The sequence below is a fragment of the Oryzias latipes genome, chromosome 7, assembly GCF_002234675.1.
Source record: "Oryzias latipes chromosome 7, ASM223467v1".
Taxonomy (NCBI): domain Eukaryota; kingdom Metazoa; phylum Chordata; class Actinopteri; order Beloniformes; family Adrianichthyidae; genus Oryzias; species Oryzias latipes.
Genome location: NC_019865.2, coordinates 28,663,913 through 28,682,262, shown reverse-complemented (window position 1 = coordinate 28,682,262; position 18,350 = coordinate 28,663,913). Strand labels below are relative to the sequence as shown.

Genomic DNA, 18,350 nt, shown 5'->3' with positions numbered 1-18,350 from the left:
CATGATCAGCCCATGGTCAACCTTATTACTCCAGATAAATACTCTACTAGAAGTCTGTGTATCATAACTGGATCACAACATTTTATTGTTGCGCTAGTTTGAGCAGGAGGCAACGCGGCATATTCACAGATTCAGGGACCAATAACTCTTTTAAAAGCATTTTAAGATGACAGCAAGTGTCTTTACTGGGTTGTCTTAAGGCAAACAGCGACCTACAAAAGCATGTAAACAGAAAAAAGATAGTATTTTGTTTATTTTTAAGAGAAACAGTCTATTTCTCTTTGACAGAGCCTAGTTAAGCAGAATTTAATACTATGGCAGTAAAACCCAAAATGTCATATCCACACATATTGATGTGTTGACATGATATCACACAGGTCTGAAGATGTTCAGCTATAGAGATCCATATTAGCTAATACATGGTTCCATTGATATGGGGTAGTCTTGAATACTCATCAGCATATTTATGCTACAACAACGGTTTTAAAAGAAAATCATCAATTATTTTTAAAAGAGATTTGAATCACATCTGATCAAAAATGTTCAATAGTTTTGAAGATACTAACACTTCAGTCAATAAGCTTTCTCCACATGATTATCATTAGTTTTTCCTCTGGAATAGTCAACTATTTTTACCAGCTGATAGTTGCTCTATTCTGACTTGATTATTAAAGCCACTTCATGGATGTGCTCTTTTTAAGTGTTAAATGATGAAAGAAGGTTAATAAAATAAAAATAGGAATCTGTTATCGGACTCGGTACTGGCAGATATTCTAAAGCAAATGACTCAGGATCGAATCGGGCCCAAAAAATCTTATCAAGACATCCCTAGTTTTAGCCTGGTTTGACCCAAACCAGCTGCAGCAGTGTGTAGCTGTCAGCCAGAGAGCCTCAAAGATCTGTTTCTACAGAGATTCTGGGAGGCGTTGCTCCAAATCCCTCTGATGAAGAGAGAGTTTTCCCTTTTTTATATTCTTTCGTAAAATCATGATGTAGTAAATGTATTATCAACACCTAATTATTCGAGCTTTTTCTTGATCATGTTTATTGCTTTATTCATAGCAATTCCAAGAGGGGTGGACTTTCTTAATGACTTACTATTAGTATTATAATTCAAACATTTATAGGAGCATATTTGTTGGATAAACTCCAGGGTATGTGCACAACCAACTTAACGTTTTATTTTCGCAGTGCAGAATCTAATGGGTGCTGCTAGAGATTCTTTTTCAAGTTTAAACTCAGCGCATTGTGTGTTACCTCACACTGTGGCCTCACTGCAAAAGGGCCCTAATGCCAATTTCAGCTTGGTCACTTTGTGGAGCTTTTCATGTTCTCCCTGTGCATGCATGGGTTTTTTCTAACTTCCTCCCCTGATCCAAACACATGATTTAAAGGTGGATTAAGTTCTCCGTACTACCTATTAGGAGGGACTGTCTGTCTGTCTGTGTGTGGCCCTGCGATAGACTGGCCAACTGTTCCTTGTTCCAAAGTAGCTGGGTTTGTCACAGACTGGAGTGTACTGGTGTTTGTTTGCTAGCTGCCATGCTTCTAATTGGGTCCAGCTGTTTCTATTTAGTCATTGTGTTGTAGGTATATAAGAAACACGTTTCAAGTGTTCTGTGGAAGCTGACCTCCCTGCTTTTGGGTCCTTGGTGCTCTTTGTCATAGGGTTGGTTCAAGCAACCCTCAGGATGCCTTCAAGTTGAGTCATGGCATGTGGACTTTAAATCTTCACTCTTAAAACGTTTCCCCTGTCATCATCAGACGGATGAAGCCACTGAGATGAAGGGATGAAACATTTCAAGAAAGATTTTAGGTCTAGAGCAGGAGTGTCAAACTCCAGGCCTCGGGGATGGTTTTCCAGATATCCTCCTTATCTGCTACTGGTTATCTGGATCGGGTGTGTTCCCGATTTCAAGTAGTGGTCTGGTGTTTCCTTCTATACTCTCCATATCCCAAGATACATTGCGGCAGATTTCATGAAAACAATAGTGGCATGGGAAGCAGGACCAGGAGTTGGAGATAATCATTGATAAAATTCATTTCTGCAATAACAGCAGTCACATGATAATAAAATAAATAAAAGTTAATAATTATGATTTTCAGGGTAAAGATATGTTTAAAAACAAAGTGGTCAGAACTAATGCATTAAGGAATAGTATTTTTGTTCAACATGTGGAATTCATTATCCAACGATCTGAAGAATGCAAACTCCATATTTCAGTTTAAGAAAATGTATAAATATTAAAATGTATCAAAAATACCTTCTGGACTGAGAGACTCTGGTGGTTGTGAGGTAATTTTGAGAAGTGTTTGTGTTTTCCTCTTCCTTTTTCTTTTCTTATTTAAAGTTCTAACAATTTGTAGGTAGATGTGATGTTTGTATTCAGGGTTGGGGAAATAAGCCTTGGCTTCACACAACACCTTTTTCGGTTAATTTTGTTCAATGTTTATGGTTTTTCAATGTTTATGTTGACATTGTTTAGTGTCAATGCTTATGTTGATGTTTTTTAAGTTTGCTTGTTTAACATAACCGAAATAAATTTCTCTCAAAAAAAAAAGATGATAAAATTAACATTTAACACTATTCTAGTCTGATTATTAAAATAGTTAAAAAAAATTATAGTTTTTATGGAAAACATGGTCTTAAGTTTGAGCTGTAATAAAATCCAAGCAAACGGGCTTGATGAAATTCAAACTTGTGGCAGTCATCATGAACAGAAAATAAATGACTTTACATCAAAAACGATTTGGACGCTAAGGTTGTACAAACATTTGTTTTTCGGGTAAAATCTGACTCTTTTTTTTTTTTTTTTAGAATGTGAGTCAATGGGAAGTTTCCCTTTTGCAATCCTCCTCCTGGAACGGCTAAATTCTCTATTCAATTCAATTCGATTCAACAACAGTCGCCTCAATGGGTTTTGTACCGGTAATTGTAAAGTAAACATAAAATCAAAAGGATCATAAATACACAGAATTCAATAAGAAAATACTAAACTGAACTAACTAACTAAACAGACTGATCTAAACTGGGCATCCCTGTCCTTAGACCCTTCTTGACTACTCCTACTTCCTGGTTGGCTTCAAGTCTGAGAACGCACCACTAATTACAAATAATAAGATCAAAACAGCTGATTCGAGTAAGAAAAATCATTATAGCACTTTGATCTGGGTGTGGTCTTCTCTACTTAACTAAAAGGTATGTTTGTCCGGCCCACTGTTAATCCAAAATAAGTGAAATTAAAACACTTCTAACGAGGTGAAAAAAAGACAGTGAGAGCATCAGACTGTCAAAGTAATAGTATTTACAAATACTTTATTGTTTTTTTCATTCTCTGCAGGTCGGAACGCGGATCCATTGGTCGTCTGATTTATGAACAGGAGCCATCAGGAGCTGAACGAGAAGGAGCAGAGAGAGGAAGAGGAGGCGGTGAAGGAGAAAGTGGAGAGGATGAGCGAGGTGAAGGAGGTGGAGGCAGCAGTGAAACAGACTCTCCTCACGGGACCATCAAACACAAACCGAACGGCCGCTCTGTCGCCACGGCACAAGGACAAACTCGCAGCCCCTCCAACGTCCCTCTGCCCATGCCGTCAGCTCGGACCTTGCCCTCACACCCGCTTCCCCACCCTCACCCTCATCCCCACCCTCACCCGCATCCCCACCTTCCACCAATCCCACATCTCCCCACCATTCTGCACCACCACCCGCAGTACAACCAGCCACAGATCATGCACATGCACCATGGCAGCAGCCCGTACATGCAGCAGCACTTCGCCCAGCACCACTACCACCACCTGCACCACCAACACCAACACTTCCCCCTTTCTTACGCAGAGCCCCCGTCATCCCCGCTGCCCTCCCCGGTTCCGCCTCTCACTCCTCTATCCCCACTGCCACCGCCGCTTACACCCTCCCCGCTCTCCTCCTCCTCATCCTCAGTCCTTCAAAACATGGAGGCCCAGCAACACCTTGCCCACCACTCTCACCTCCACCACCATCACCTGCTGTGCTCAGATGGAGACAACGAGAGCGTCAACTCCACCACCACCAACTCCAATGACGACACGACTGTCAACAACTGCAGCTCCGGCTCCTCGTCGCGCGACAGCCTGCGGGAGCCAATCGGAGGAACGCTGGGGAAGCAAACCTATCAGAGGGAGAGCCGCCACAGTTGGGATTCCCCGGCCTTTAACAATGATGTGGTGCAGCGCAGGCAGTACCGCATCGGACTCAACCTGTTCAACAAGTGAGTCTGTGGCTGCAGGCATGTTTCATGTTCTTATTTCAGATTAAGTTTATGAAGAAATCTTTCTGTCATTCAAATGAAATGTATTAATTAACCCCAAAATGACAACATGATGTCAGTACCAGCTTGCTGTGTTTTTTAAAGAATGAACTGGTGATTCCACTCTCACCAATCAGGATTGTTGGAAGTCCAAACACCTTCCACGTGGGCGACCGTGGTGCAATGGTAGGGCGGTCGACCTCTGATGAGGAATTTGCAGGTTCAATTCCTGTCTTGCCCGCCCATGCGTCGGAAGTGTCCTTGAGAAGGACACTGAACGCCACCTCGCCCCTGGTGGAAAGTTGGCCCCAGTATTTTGGCAGCAGAGCCGCCATCAGTGTGTAAATGTGTGTGAATAGGTGAACAGGTTTGTGACGGTAAAGCGCTTTGGGCCTTTGAGGAAAGTAGAAAAGCGCCAAATAAGTATATGCCATTTACCATTCCTCTTGAGAGTGGACTACATGAAATCTGTCAGTCAAACAGTTTAAAGGTCAATTGCCAATCGGCATCTGATTGGTCTATTTATAACTTGAATAACTCGAAATACAGAAAAAACAATAATGAAAAAAATGAGGACTAGCAAGAGCATGGTAAAGAAAAAAGGTATTAGATTAAGAATGATTATTCGGACAAATAGAATGACTGAATACGCCCAGGGGGGGGGGGGGGGGGGGGGTCATTCAATCCAGTTCTCATTTACAGTCAATGTTCCAAACAAAGGGCTTAAATAAATGTTACATTATGTGTTCTGAATACAGTTCAGATTGTCAGACTTAAGCAAAAAATAATGTTTTGAGCTTTTGAAATTTCCTCAGACAAATTGGATTTATTTGACTTGCTGTGCATTATTGAGCCAGACAACTCAATTATGCTTTCATTCATGTAGATTCTTGTCATTTAGAGAGCAAGAAGTCTGTTATACTTTTGTTACATTTCTTATTACTGTACTCAAACATTTCACAATTCTGGATATTTGCATTTTAGGAAATATGAATTCTGGTTTATTTGCAAAGAGTTTGAAGGGATTCAGGAGAGTTTAACCTTGTAACTCTGGATTTTATAAGACATTTCTGAAATAGCAGATAAATCTTGGAGGGTGCAGATCTCGCTTCTTCTTGCAAAAGACATTTTATTCTTCTTTGTAACAGTGAAAGAGGTCCGGCTGAGCTAAGTGGTTCTGGTTCTGAAGTGTCAGGATGTCATATGGCAGTTGTTTTCTCCATTCATTCATTCATTCATTCATTCATTCATATATATGTGAAAAAAGAGAAAAACAAAGCACACGAAGAATGGCACATCTAGAAGTTGAACTTTGCTGACGTTGCAATGTTAATCTGTGTGCTCATGTGTGAATTTGTGCCTATTGTGTAAGCATATGTGCAAACTTAAAAAAAAACATTCAAGGGGAAGTCTATAGATTCTCATTCATCCAGGTAGATTTGCAGGTAGAGGGAAGAGCAGTTAACTGGACTTGGTTTATCTTTTGTTATAGAAATATTGTCATCTCTCTTTACTAAATTTAGTACAATTTCAAAATGTTCTTTTCTCCTTGAGAAAGTAAAAGAGTTAGTCCTCTGTAAGCAGAAACTATTCATATGTCCTACATATTCAGGGAGCAGTCTCTGAGGATTTAGTTACAAAGAGTGGAAAAGAAACAACTTACAGGTCATGCAAACTCATCATTTTTGCTTGAGTATTGTGCACCTTGTGTAATGTATCTAAGTTGTATTTTTGCACAGAGTTTCTTGAAAAAAATCCATGTATGACCAATTCAAAGTGAAAAGTATTTACTAGTTGGCAGATTTTTTTGCCATTTTTTTGGGTCCGGCTGGTTGTGAGCTCTAACAGTCCAACCAAATCGTCTCTGAGACATAGCTGTGTTAACAAATTGCAAACATCTCCAGTGGAGTTTCGGAAGAAAATAATAAGGGACTTCTCCACTCCTTTGTGGAAACTATTTGTGCCATTTTCTTAACCTGCAGTAGATTTTTATCAAGTTTTCTGGTCAAGTTTTTGTTCAAAGTCATCAACGTGTCAGAAAGGTTGAGTGTTTTTAAAACTCAACTGTGACAAAGTTATGAATCTGACTTTTCTTGCATTTTAATGTGATCATAAGAGCGTGGTATTGATGCTGCTTTGCAGGTGTGTAGACTTAATAGTACCGGTACTTAAAAAAATTTAGGCTTTGAGTGGCTTTGACCTGTCTCTCTGACTTCCTGTCTCTTGGTGACCATCAGCCCTCCTTCCTCACCTCACTGTACTCATCTCCTGTCTGTTCTCTTTTTTATCCACAAATGCATGCATCATTGTTAAAATCAGTCTATGAAGATTCTTAATCAACCAGGTCACATGATCACATCAATCTTATGATCACATGATTTATGAGCCGACTGCTTCAGGTGTGTGGCCACAAGTAGATGTTATGTTAACAAATACCTCCTAAGGTTCAGTTAGTGTAGTAGGACTTCTTCTACTAGGGTAGAATTATCATTAAATCTTGGTGCCCTATCCACGAGTTCATTGTTTGTGTTAATAGGACCGTAGTCTTCTGGACAAAGATTTCTAAACAGGATCGTACATGAATGTCTCAGAAGCCCCTCCCTCTGTTGAGAGCAGGTTTCTCCTTTTCCTTTTGAAGAATATCTTCTCCTTGACTCCTCCTTCAAACTTTCTGTTTTCTCCATGGAGAGTCCACTGTCCTTCAGGTGGAGGTGAACTGCCGAGTCCTGGCCGGATGTTGTGGCTCTTTTGTGCTGCACTGGGAGTGTTTAGTTCAGATCAGAGCTCAAAAGATCCTAGAATCTCTTTATAGATATTTGAAAAGAGAATGCAGAGTAGTTCAAAAATGTACACATTTTTAGCTGTACATTAATCTTTTGTAGTTCACAAGATGCTCTCGCAACATTTCTGGTCAATCGTAGGATTTTATCACCTTCAACTGCAAAAATCAACTTGGATTATTGTCGAGTTCTGAAAAATGTGACTTTTGTAATTGTGTAATGCTGATATTAACAGTCACTCAATTGGATGTTGGTTTCTTGCAAATGCAAAAGCACGTTTTCACACTGCAGTTCCACTGAGAACAAAGGAACATGGGTAGTTGTCTTCAGAAAATAGAAAATAGAATGAAACGAAATAAAGACGTGCAAGTCGTGTAATGTCAACATCAGAACTGCACAAGTACGTGGTGAACTGGCCTAAAACACAAAGGTCAATTAAGCTGCATTTTTCTGTTAAATCATAACTTTTTTTGTCTCAACCTTCTAAATGCATCCAGACCACACATCTATACAGATATTTTGGTTTTCCCTAGAATCTAATAAGATATTTTCCTACTTTTGCTACAGGGTGACACTTTTATTTAGTGACATTTTCAGACAACATTATTTTCAAAAAGTATTACAAAAACAAACATCTGAAAACAGATAACAGCCTGTTTCCTTGTTTTGCCACAGGAAGCCGGAAAAGGGGATCCAGTACCTGATTGAGAGGGGTTTTGTGTCCGACACACCGGTGGGCGTCGCCAGGTTCATCCTGGAGAGGAAAGGACTGAGCAGGCAGATGATTGGGGAGTTCCTGGGCAGCAGACAGCAGTTCAACAAGGATGTTCTCAAGTGAGTGCAGTTCATAAGGAAAAGGAGACCCGCTCTACTCTGTTTCCAAACACCAATATGGTTCCCTGAAGAATGTACAAAGTAGAACAGTGAGGTGCACAAAAAATTAGACCCGTCTGCTGGATGAGATTTAAACCAATCAGTGTCTGTATTAGAAATCCCCAACAGCTTATACAATCTGGAATCTAAAACGTTATAATTCAAGTACATTAAAAGTTGCAGATAAACCCTGCAGGACCATGATGTCCTGCATCCGAAACCTGAAGGAGTTTAACAAAATGACAAACAAATTGTGTACAGCAAAGGATCGAACTCTTAAGAGATCGTTCATGACCGGGACCTGCAAGCTAGAAAACCCCTTGTTCTAATAATAGCCTCTACAACACCACCGATGGAGAGAGAGAAGGAAGTGTGCGTGTGTGTGTGTCTAGGTGTGTGTTTGTGAGAGCAACAGACTCCAATTTTCTTTGGGATCATTCAAGTGTATCTTTCTGTGGATAATTGACACCTTAAAAAGAATTGAGGATTTGTTTTAGATTTGCTAACAATGTTATTAGGGTTGGATTTTCTAGAGCAGGGTTGGAATGGCTGCATGTTTGAGTCTGCAGAAACCACGGGGCAGCCTTTTATTACCAATAGCCAAACTCAGCCGACCTTTGCTGGAATAGGTCTGTTGAAAAAAAAGGAGGAGGAGCAGCATTCAGAATACCTGAAAATGGGAGTCACAGGGCTGTTAGATCAGTGTTTTTCAACCAGTGTGCCACGGCACACTAGTGTGCCGTGGGAGATGGTCAAGTGTGCCGTGAGAAATTGCCCTCATTAACTGATCTAAAAGCAATTACCATCTCCAGGAAATCAGCTCTTTGTTCATCCAAACAGGCGCTGATAAAACACTGAGAAGTTAAGAATATGAAATATCATAAAATTATTTTTTCTTTGTGTTTATATGATTCTATTAAAGACACTCTGATAAGAAGGACGGTACCGCGATTTAGCTGCAGCTATAACTGTGTAAGGAAAAGTCCCGCCCCTTTAACCAATCCTTCTTGAAGGCTTAATCACATGTCATCAGTCTGACCAATCAGAAGTGATTAAAGTATTCACTTCCTTGTTTCGATTTAGCCCAAAAAAGTCTCTCTGTTCTAACAAAAATACCAGCTAAAGCTCGTCTTTAGCGGTGTAGCTTTGCACAGAATCTGGTATCAGACTGGAACAAGTGAACAAAACAATGAAGCTCAAAGACGCTGGTCTTTCTGTAGTCGGTGGATTATCGGCACTACATCTCCCATGATGCATTAAATTGACTGTCTTGGCGCACAATGAGTCTCTCCTCTCAACGTCTTAAAACAACAAACACACATCAAACAGTTTTTGAATCTTTTAACTTAATTTTAATACATCTTTTAGAAAAAACAGCTGCAGCTTCCAGCTTTTTCTGCAACATTTATCACAAAAATGCATGTGAGATTGCAGAGCGGCTGTAGATCAATACAGACTATGAGCTTTTTCTTTTTTTTTTAATTTATCTATTTTTTTGGATGCTGGTGTGCCGTTGGATTTTTGTCAAGGTTAAAGTGTGCCATGGCTCAAAAAAGGTTGAAAAACACTGTGTTACAGGCAGAGGTTTCGATGAAAGCTCTTCACCAGCAACCTTTTGAAGGAAAATATAAAAATAAGTATTTGCAGACGTGGATTATGGAGATGATCTACCATTATTTTTGCACTTTGTAGTGATCTGTCTTTGATCTTCCTTAAAGACCCAGTCCGATGGGTCAATCTCATGATGGAGGACATTTATAAAGAAAATTAAACTTAAAATTGATTTTCTGAGTATTTCTTTATACAAATCGTGGTGAATGAGGAACCAAATGCGGTTTGAAGAAGCTTGTAGTTTTTGCATGCAACAACAGTTAGTGGAGCAAAGTTTCCCCGCTCCACTTCGCTCCATTCTGATCATCCACTGGTAGACAAACAGATCCATGAACGTCTTTGTTTTCCTCATCTGAGCTAAAATCTGCCTCTAAACGGTACGGCTGGAGAGCTACGATGTTGCTGCCATTGTTGTTGCACCGCTAATGTTAGGTTGGGGTTTTGAGGGGCTGTAAGCTAGTGGGAGAGAGTGTAAACAGGGGCACAATGGGAAACGAGAACTGGCTTTTTCCCCGCCAACTCAACTCAGAAGTGAATTTCTGATGAACTCCTGCCGCTCTGCAGAAACTATGTCCTGGAAAATTACACGTTTTTTGTTTTTTGGCTAAAAACATAGTCATAATTAATACACCACTGGGAAGACCTTGAAAATAGATCAAAAGGTAATGGTGTGGGACTTAAAGAAAAGAAACTTTCAGTTTGTTTAAAACTTCTTGTGGGCTGCACAGTTCTCTCTTCATGTGGTTTGACTAAGATCTGGACTGCATGTTTTTTAAGAGCCCAGGAGTGAAACCAGGAGCTGACCTTCTCTGTGTCAGTATCAGACGAGGCAAAAGGGACACAGTCTGTCAAAAGCAGCAAAAAAAAAACTCACCAACAGCACAAGGCAGGTCCTTATCCAGTAGTATATGGTCAGAAATCACAATGTCACACATCTCAGTGTATCAGCCAAACTATGCGATACAACAAGATCCGGCCTGTGTTCCTGTTCAGAGAGATATTGCACTAAACTTGAAGCTTCTTTACCAACACCAAAACCAACTGTTACCTATGTTTAGATCCCCTATAGTCAGGATCCAATCATAAGGAGACAAGATTCCTTCTTGATAGTTTTCTCGTTGTAATTTAAGTGGCCGGGATAGGCTCCGGCAGCCCCGTGACCCCGAAAGGGATAAAGCGCAATTGAAAATGAATGGAAAAAAAAATAATTAATGAATTTGTGGATGTTTCCCTGATCACACTCCCTGCATGGCGCGAATTTCCCACTTCAAAGTCACTTTCCGACTAAGATTCAGAGACAAAAAGCTGGTTGTTTGCATTTAACGCCATTTGTAAAAAACACAGTGGTTCTCCTCTCTGATCCATCATGAGTGGAGAGAAAAGGGGAACATTCAACCTGTAAATATTTGCAGATTTTTTTCTTGACTAAAAACCACCAAAAAAATTACGATTTCAGTAAATTTTAAGATCTTTGTCAAAAGTTGGTAAAATGCATTTTGGTTTTTTAGACATCATGGAATAGATTTGTTGTTAGCACTTCACCTCGTAGCAAAAGGAATCAGCTGAAATGAGGAAGATATGCTTCTCAATGTCTCGCAGGACACAAAATTGATTTACAACAATCATCAAAATGAAAAATAAAATCGGGAAAACAAGTCCTAAAGTTTATTAAACTAGAAAGAAAAGGAATAGATTGGGGTGGATGGATATTTATGGGGCAGATTTTTAGTAATCAAAGAGCATTCTTGATCTATTTTGATGTTGTTCCTCACAGAGAGACTTGTTTCTCCTAACTGCAGACGAAGAAGTGTCTGCTGCTCTAAGTCCTCATACACTTCTAACGTGGCAAGCCTTACTGTGGGGAGTTTGAGTCCAAATGTTTGTTTATGTGGAAAAACAAAGTTGTAGCAGAACAAACTGATGGGAACAGCTCTGTAAAATGTGGTTTCTCTGTGCAGCTGTGTCCTAGATGAGATGGACTTCTCTGGGATGGATTTGGACGATGCTCTGAGGAAATTCCAGGCGCAGATCAAGGTTCAGGGTGAAGCTCAGCGGGTGGAGCGCCTGGTGGAAGCTTTCAGGTATTCAACTGTGCTGCATGCTAGAAATCCTGAGAGTCGAAGGTTGTTTCAGCCTCCTCACATTCCCTTCTTTCTGTGCAGTCAGCGATACTGCATCTGCAACCCGGTGCTGATCCGCCAGTTCCAGAATCCAGACACCATCTTCATCCTGGCATTTGCCATCATCCTCCTCAACACAGACATGTACAGCCCCAACGTCAAGCCGGAGAGGAAGATGAAGCTGGAGGACTTCATCAAAAACCTACGAGGTGCGTCAGTGGATTGACTCTCAGAATCAGAGCCGTTTGTCTGAGAAGCCGCAGTCAGGCGGGCTGTAAAGACAGCAGTTGGCTGGGAAAGAGCAGAAGTGCTGCAGGCTGTTGTCAACACTCATAACGATCAGATCTCCCTCACAGCCGATTGTTGAGGCTGATTCTCAGCCAGAAGTTGGCAGTGGGGATAGTAAAAGCTTTGTTTTCCTGCCGCTTTTGCTTGCTTTTCAACTAATTTACCAGGTCAGTTGTTCTTCTTGTGTGGGAACAGCCCACCAGCAGCTGCAGCACGTGTCCGAACAAAACTCCATCGCATCTGACGGATGAGGAAAGAGGAAATGCAGGGAGAATAAACCCAAAGATGTCTGGTAGGAGTTTTCCTGAACTGATGTGATGTGTGTCACCAGGCGTTGATAACGGGCAGGACATCCCCAGAGACCTGCTGGTGGCCATTTACGGGAGGATCCAGAAGTGGGAGCTGAGGACCAACGATGACCATGTGTCCCAGGTTCAGGCGGTGGAGCGGATGGTGGTCGGCAAAAAGCCTGTAAGGCTCTCAGAAAACATCAATACACATCAGAAGAAGAAGATCCAAAACATTCATGGGTGCTTTTAGCTTATCAGAAAATGAGTTATGACAAATTTATGACCACAAAAACACACAATATTAACATAAATCATTTCTTTTCATGGCATCAAATCTTGTCACCTGAGACATACATATGAGGCTAACATCGCCACACAGCAAATATGAATATTTGAACCAGGATGCCACGATTCTCGGTTTAAAACCAAACAGGTTGCCACACCACTGAACCAAATCGTGGGGAAAGTGAATAGTTGCATTGCTACTTCATTCCAGAATGTTTACGTTAAATGTGTTAAATTTTAGAAGGTTTTATTATCTACTGTTTTATCACATTACACCAGGCTTAGTATGAGCCAACTGAAATGTTTTTCTTCAATGTCTCTTGCTTATAAGCAAATGAACAAGTTTTTATTGCTTTGTAATACACAAATCATATTACAAACTAAAACAAAACCTTGACCTCAAAATCATGGTTTGAACTGAATCGTAAAAAAGAGGATCATTGAATCTCTAATACCATGTTTGCTCTTCCTCTAATCAATGATCCTCATGTTGTCTTTAAGATTGGGTTATACGTTTTTGACAAGGAACATTTTTGAAGAAGCATCTTTCTGTCTGATTATTGTCATATACAGTTTACACTCACCAGCAGCTTTATTAGGTCCATCTTGCTAGTACCAGGTTGGACCTCTTTTGCCTTCAGAACTGCCTTAATCCTAGATGTCTTAGATTTAACAAGGTTCTGGAAACATTTCTCAGAGAGTTTGGTCCATATTGACATGACAGCATCACACAGTTGCTGCAGATTTGTCGGCTAAACATCCATGATGCCAATCTCCTGTTCCACCACATCCCAAAGGTTCTCCATTTGGTTGATATCTGGTGACTGTGGAGGCCATTTGAGTCCAGTGAACTCATTGTCATGTTCAAGAAACCAGTCTGACATGATTCCAGCTTTATGAAATGGCGCCTTATCCTGCTGGAAGTAGCCATCAGAAGATGGTTCACTGTGGTCAGAAAGGGATGGACATGGTCAGCAACAATACTCAGGAAGGCTGTGGTGTTGGAACCATGTTCAGTTGGTACTAAGAGACCCAAAGTGTGCCAAGAAAATATCCCCCACACCATGACATCACCACCACCAGTCTGAACCATTGGTAACAGCCAAGATGGATCCATGCTTTCATGTTGTTGAGGCCAAGTTCTGACCCTACTATCTGAATGTGGCAGCAGAAATGGAGACTCATCAGACCAGACAACATTTTTCCATCTTCTATTGTCCAGTTTTGGTGAATCTGTGTGAATTGTAGCCTCAGTTTCCTGTTCTTAGCTGACAGGAGTGACACCCGGTGTGGTTTCCTGCTGCTGTACACCATCTATTTCCAAGGTTGGACGTGTTGTGTGTTCAGAGATGCTCTTCTGCAGGCCTTGGTTGGAACCAGTGGTTCTTTGAGTTCCCCTTGTCTTTCTATCAAATGGAACCAGTCTGACCATTCTCCTCTGACCTCTGGCATCAAACTGCCGCTCACTGGATATTTTTTCTCTTTGGGCCATTCTCTGTAAATCCTAGAGATGGTTGTGGGTGAAAATCCCAGCAGATGAGAAGTTTCTGAAATCCTCAGACCAGCCCGTCTGGCACCAACAACCATGTTCAGAGTTACTTCAATCCCTTTTCTACTCCATTCTGATGCTCAGTTTGAACTGCAGCAGATCATCTTGACCATGTCTACATGCCTAATGCATCAGGTTGCAGCTATGTGATTGGCTGATTAGGAATTGGCTTTAATGAGCAGTTGAACAGGTGTGCCTAATAAAGTGGCCGGTGAGCGTATGTGTAGGTATTTTTTCTCCACATGATTGCAGCTTCTATAACTTTAAAGATCCTTGATTAAGGGAATAATGCATCCTCAAAATGACACAGTCCGTCTTCGTTCATCCATCAACCCATGAAGAAGAGAGGAAGCACTTCCCTTTTTAACCCCTTCAAAATAAAAGTGTCACAAAAGCATGCCTGTGGACATAAAAATAATGGCATTTACAACTAACATGCTTAACTTCGGTACATTCCCAACATTGACCCATGTTATGAGTTTTAATAAATGTTATGTTAGTTCTGCAGCTTTACTCTGCATATATTCAGCAGGAAGTCGCTCAACAAAACCCTGAGCCAGTTGTATGAAAAACAACGACGTAACAATAATTTAACAATAATTTACCTTTAAAATGATCATGGATTAACATTCATTTCTATGCTAATAACTATACTAACTTCAAGCATTATGTTTTCTTTTGCTTAGCTTGTTGGAAATAAAAGCGTTTGACATTTGAAAATCTGACACAACTCAGTTTGTTTTATTGAATGTGAGAGGCATTGGGTTGTTTTGCATCAAAGTAAGGATTAGTCAGTGTTCTTCTTAGTTCTGTTTGTCAGGGCTTCACTTAATTATGAAACTTCAAACGGGTGATTGTTGGAACTTCCCTAACATTAACAGATGGTTCGGTCCACTCTCCTCACAGACAACCCACCCAAACAAAGCAGAGCCCCTTTCCGCATTAAAAGTGGAAGCAGGCTTGGAGCACGAGACGCAGGACGACAAACATTAAGCCGTGTGTGTTGGTGTGTGTGTTGCAGGTGCTGTCACTGCCTCATCGCAGGCTGGTGTGCTGCTGTCAGCTGTTTGAGGTTCCCGATCCAAACAGAGCTCAAAGGAGTGGCGTCCACCAGAGAGAAGTCTTCCTGTTCAATGACCTGCTCATGGTAACCGCAGCATCCTCTGTGTTTCACGTCTTAATGCAACCATTGAATACTTACTTAATCTGAAGCTCTATCAGGGCCGTTTGAAGCTGTCAGTTGCATTTGCCTCATGTAGTTGAAACTCTGCTCCTCTGCTCACCAGCTGCTGGACACAGGGCTACGTGCTTCTGAAACAGAGAAACTCACAAGAATTTTGGATTTCTCGTCTTTATTACCTCACAAACATGCAGCTAGTTAGTCTGCCCTTAAAAAAAGGAAGGTCATAATTGCTTGAATGGATGTTTGAAGGTTATTGAAAGCATAAAAGCAAAGCCAAGTGGACTGAAGTCCTGCAGACTCTTTAATTCAGTTTAGTTTTATTTATATAGCCCAGTATTAAAACAATAGTTGTCTCAATGGGCTTCATACCGGCAACTGTCTTGTAAAACATAGTAGTAAAACATAGTAGTAAAACAACAGATTCACCAGGTACATTCTAAACTGAACTAACTACACACTAAACTAGACTGGGTTTCCCTGGCCTTAGTGGTAAGGAAAAACTGAGAAAAACTAAAAGTAAAATAAAAGAAGAAACCTCAGGGGTGTCCACACAAAGGAGGGATCCTCCCCCAGGACGGACAGGCGATGTACCAGAACACTTAGAGAAGAATTACCCTGTCTAACTCTACAACTACACGTTTAAAGTCCAGCAGATGAGCTTCATCCAGATGAAGTTGGGGGTCGGCTGGGGTCCCGAGACGATCCACAACCAACTGTAGTTTTAATTGCTAGTATGATTTGAGACAAACCTCAAACAGGTTTTTGTGCTATTCTATCACCTCAGTTGCTTTTAATCAAGAGTTTCCTCAAGGACACTCTTGAGGAAACCGTCACAACTACAAGATGCTCTCCTGAGATGCTTTATTTTGAGGTTTCCTCTTGAAGTCCCGCTCCGACCATCTTTTGATCATTCCCAGTTGCCTTTTCGTTACGAATTTACCGTTTTTAGGCTAATCAAAACACCCGTGTTGATTTTCTAGGACATAGTTTCTAAAGAGCAGCAGGAGTTTATCAGAAAATTGCTTCAGAGTTGTGGGCGGGACTGTGCTGATTTCCCATCATCCCTTTGTTTAAACTCTCTCCCACTAGCTCCTCACACCCCCCCAACCTAATAGGACTGGTACAACAAAAATGGTGAGCAATATCAGAGCTGTCTATGCAGTTTTCCAACTTAGATAAGGAAAACAAAGACAAACATGGACCTATTTGTCTGCAAGTGGATGCATCAGAATGAAGCAGGGCATGGAGCTGGTTGCTTGTCCAGCGCCTTTTTTTACAACACAAATCAGACAGTATTTTCTTCACCTCCTCCTGATTCACCATAATTTAAAAAAGTAAATATTTAGAAACACAGTTTTAATATTAATTTTCTTTATAAATGTCCTCCATCAGATGCTGTAAAAACATGTTAAAATTACCCAAAAGACCATTTTCATTGGAGTGGGTCTTTAAAGACAGTGAAGGCCACAGTGAACAGATTCAGCAAATACCGAATAATTACCATGTAGTTATCAAATATGGATGTTGAGTTTTTCATAGTGTCCTAAATACAGTATATCCTAAAAAGCGAAGAATACATTTTAGACATGGTTTTCAAATAAAGTAAATATTTATTTTCATTTTAAAACATCAATTACCCCAAACAGAAAACATCTATCCGGGAACACAACATAACCCAGGGTCAGGACAAATTTCTCAATAACAGTACTTTAGCTTCAACATAAAAGGAAGGAAACCACGACATCTGAAAAGTCTTATAGTTGTTCTATGCAGACAAAACTTGTACAACTGTTCCTTCCTCAAATAAACTGCCAGAGATTTGAACATATGCTGACCTCTGCTGTCTGCGTCTCAACATAATGCATGCATCGGCCACAGACAGAGTGCTGCTAGCTTTCCTTTTTGCTGCCACAGTCTCTCTCTTGTACTTTTTGTGCTGTTGCCGGTGTTTGGCTTGTGCATGACATCAATGCAGTGGTGCTTAAAGTTTTCAGCAGATCAACCCCCGCTTGATATTTTAGTTCCACATTTGACGCAAATTGCAGTTCTTTTGTCGCTCTGTCACTTTAAAATACCTCCAGATTGCCGACATTCTGTAGAAGGCCCTAGCATCATTGCGTCATATTTCACTATTCAGCCTTACTTAAAGTACCCCCACTATAAATGGGAAAAATAAATAAATTACAAGTCTGAGGACACGTATGATGCTGATCAGAGGACGCACCTTATGTCGTTCTGGTCAAATTACTTTGGGTTTTTGTCTGAGCCTGTTTAATTTTGTTCTTCTGTTTTTAATGGATTTTTGAACAACAATTCAAATGAGATGTCTGATTATCATTTGATTTATTGTGAGTTTTATAAGTTTCAAGTAGTCCTAGTGGGTTTTTTCCTTTAATTATCAGGTCTATGTCTGTAAGTTCTGCAAGTAATTTTTAAGACTTTTTCTTTTATAAACATGTAGATAAAGGATTTTTAGAAATGTACACAGGTGGAAAAAAATGCTCAGGGAGACTATTTTCTTACGCTACCTCTCTTCTCCCTCCATCTCCTCCTCTCTAGGTGACAAAGATCTTCCAGAAGAAGAAGACTTCTGTGACGTACAGTTTCAGACAATCATTTCCTCTTCTCGACATGCAGGTCCACACCTTCCAGAACTCCTGTAAGTCGCCTTGTCTTCCATTATTCCTCTGTGTTTCCTCCTCTTTGCGCATGCTCAGTCCTCTATTTTTACCCAACAGCCACCAGGCTGATGAGGTGCACACGCTGAGAAGCCAGTGCTGATAATTCTGCAAATACACTCTGTTTCTACGGCAACTCGCATCCTTGGGCTGATCTTCCAGAACTTAATTCATAGTTTCTATAAAAGGCATCAAATGACATTTCAAACAATCTGCTCCCCCTGTTGCTCTGCACATATCAGGGTTTTCTGTGCATTTCTGTACAGCCTTAAAGACCTAATCCATTAAAAATGGTGGTTTTGGCATTTTAAACGTCTTTTTGTAGCATTTTTGTCAAGATACAGGATGTGTATAGAATCAGGAGCGGAGAAAAAAAATACTGTTTAAAAAAGCTTGTTGCTGTTATG

General features: G+C 40.6%; 1 protein-coding gene across 1 annotated transcript in view; it reads left to right on the top strand.

The window, feature by feature from the left end:
• LOC101166035 (IQ motif and SEC7 domain-containing protein 2) overlaps positions 1-18,350 on the top strand; it is a 100,917-nt gene that overhangs the window by 64,986 nt on the left and 17,581 nt on the right. The window contains exons 8-14 of the mRNA XM_023956996.1: positions 3,342-4,247; positions 7,742-7,900; positions 11,509-11,631; positions 11,713-11,879; positions 12,290-12,429; positions 15,104-15,229; positions 17,825-17,924. Coding sequence (XP_023812764.1) covers positions 3,342-4,247; positions 7,742-7,900; positions 11,509-11,631; positions 11,713-11,879; positions 12,290-12,429; positions 15,104-15,229; positions 17,825-17,924 — 1,721 coding nt within the window. The remainder of the gene's footprint in view (positions 1-3,341; positions 4,248-7,741; positions 7,901-11,508; positions 11,632-11,712; positions 11,880-12,289; positions 12,430-15,103; positions 15,230-17,824; positions 17,925-18,350) is intronic.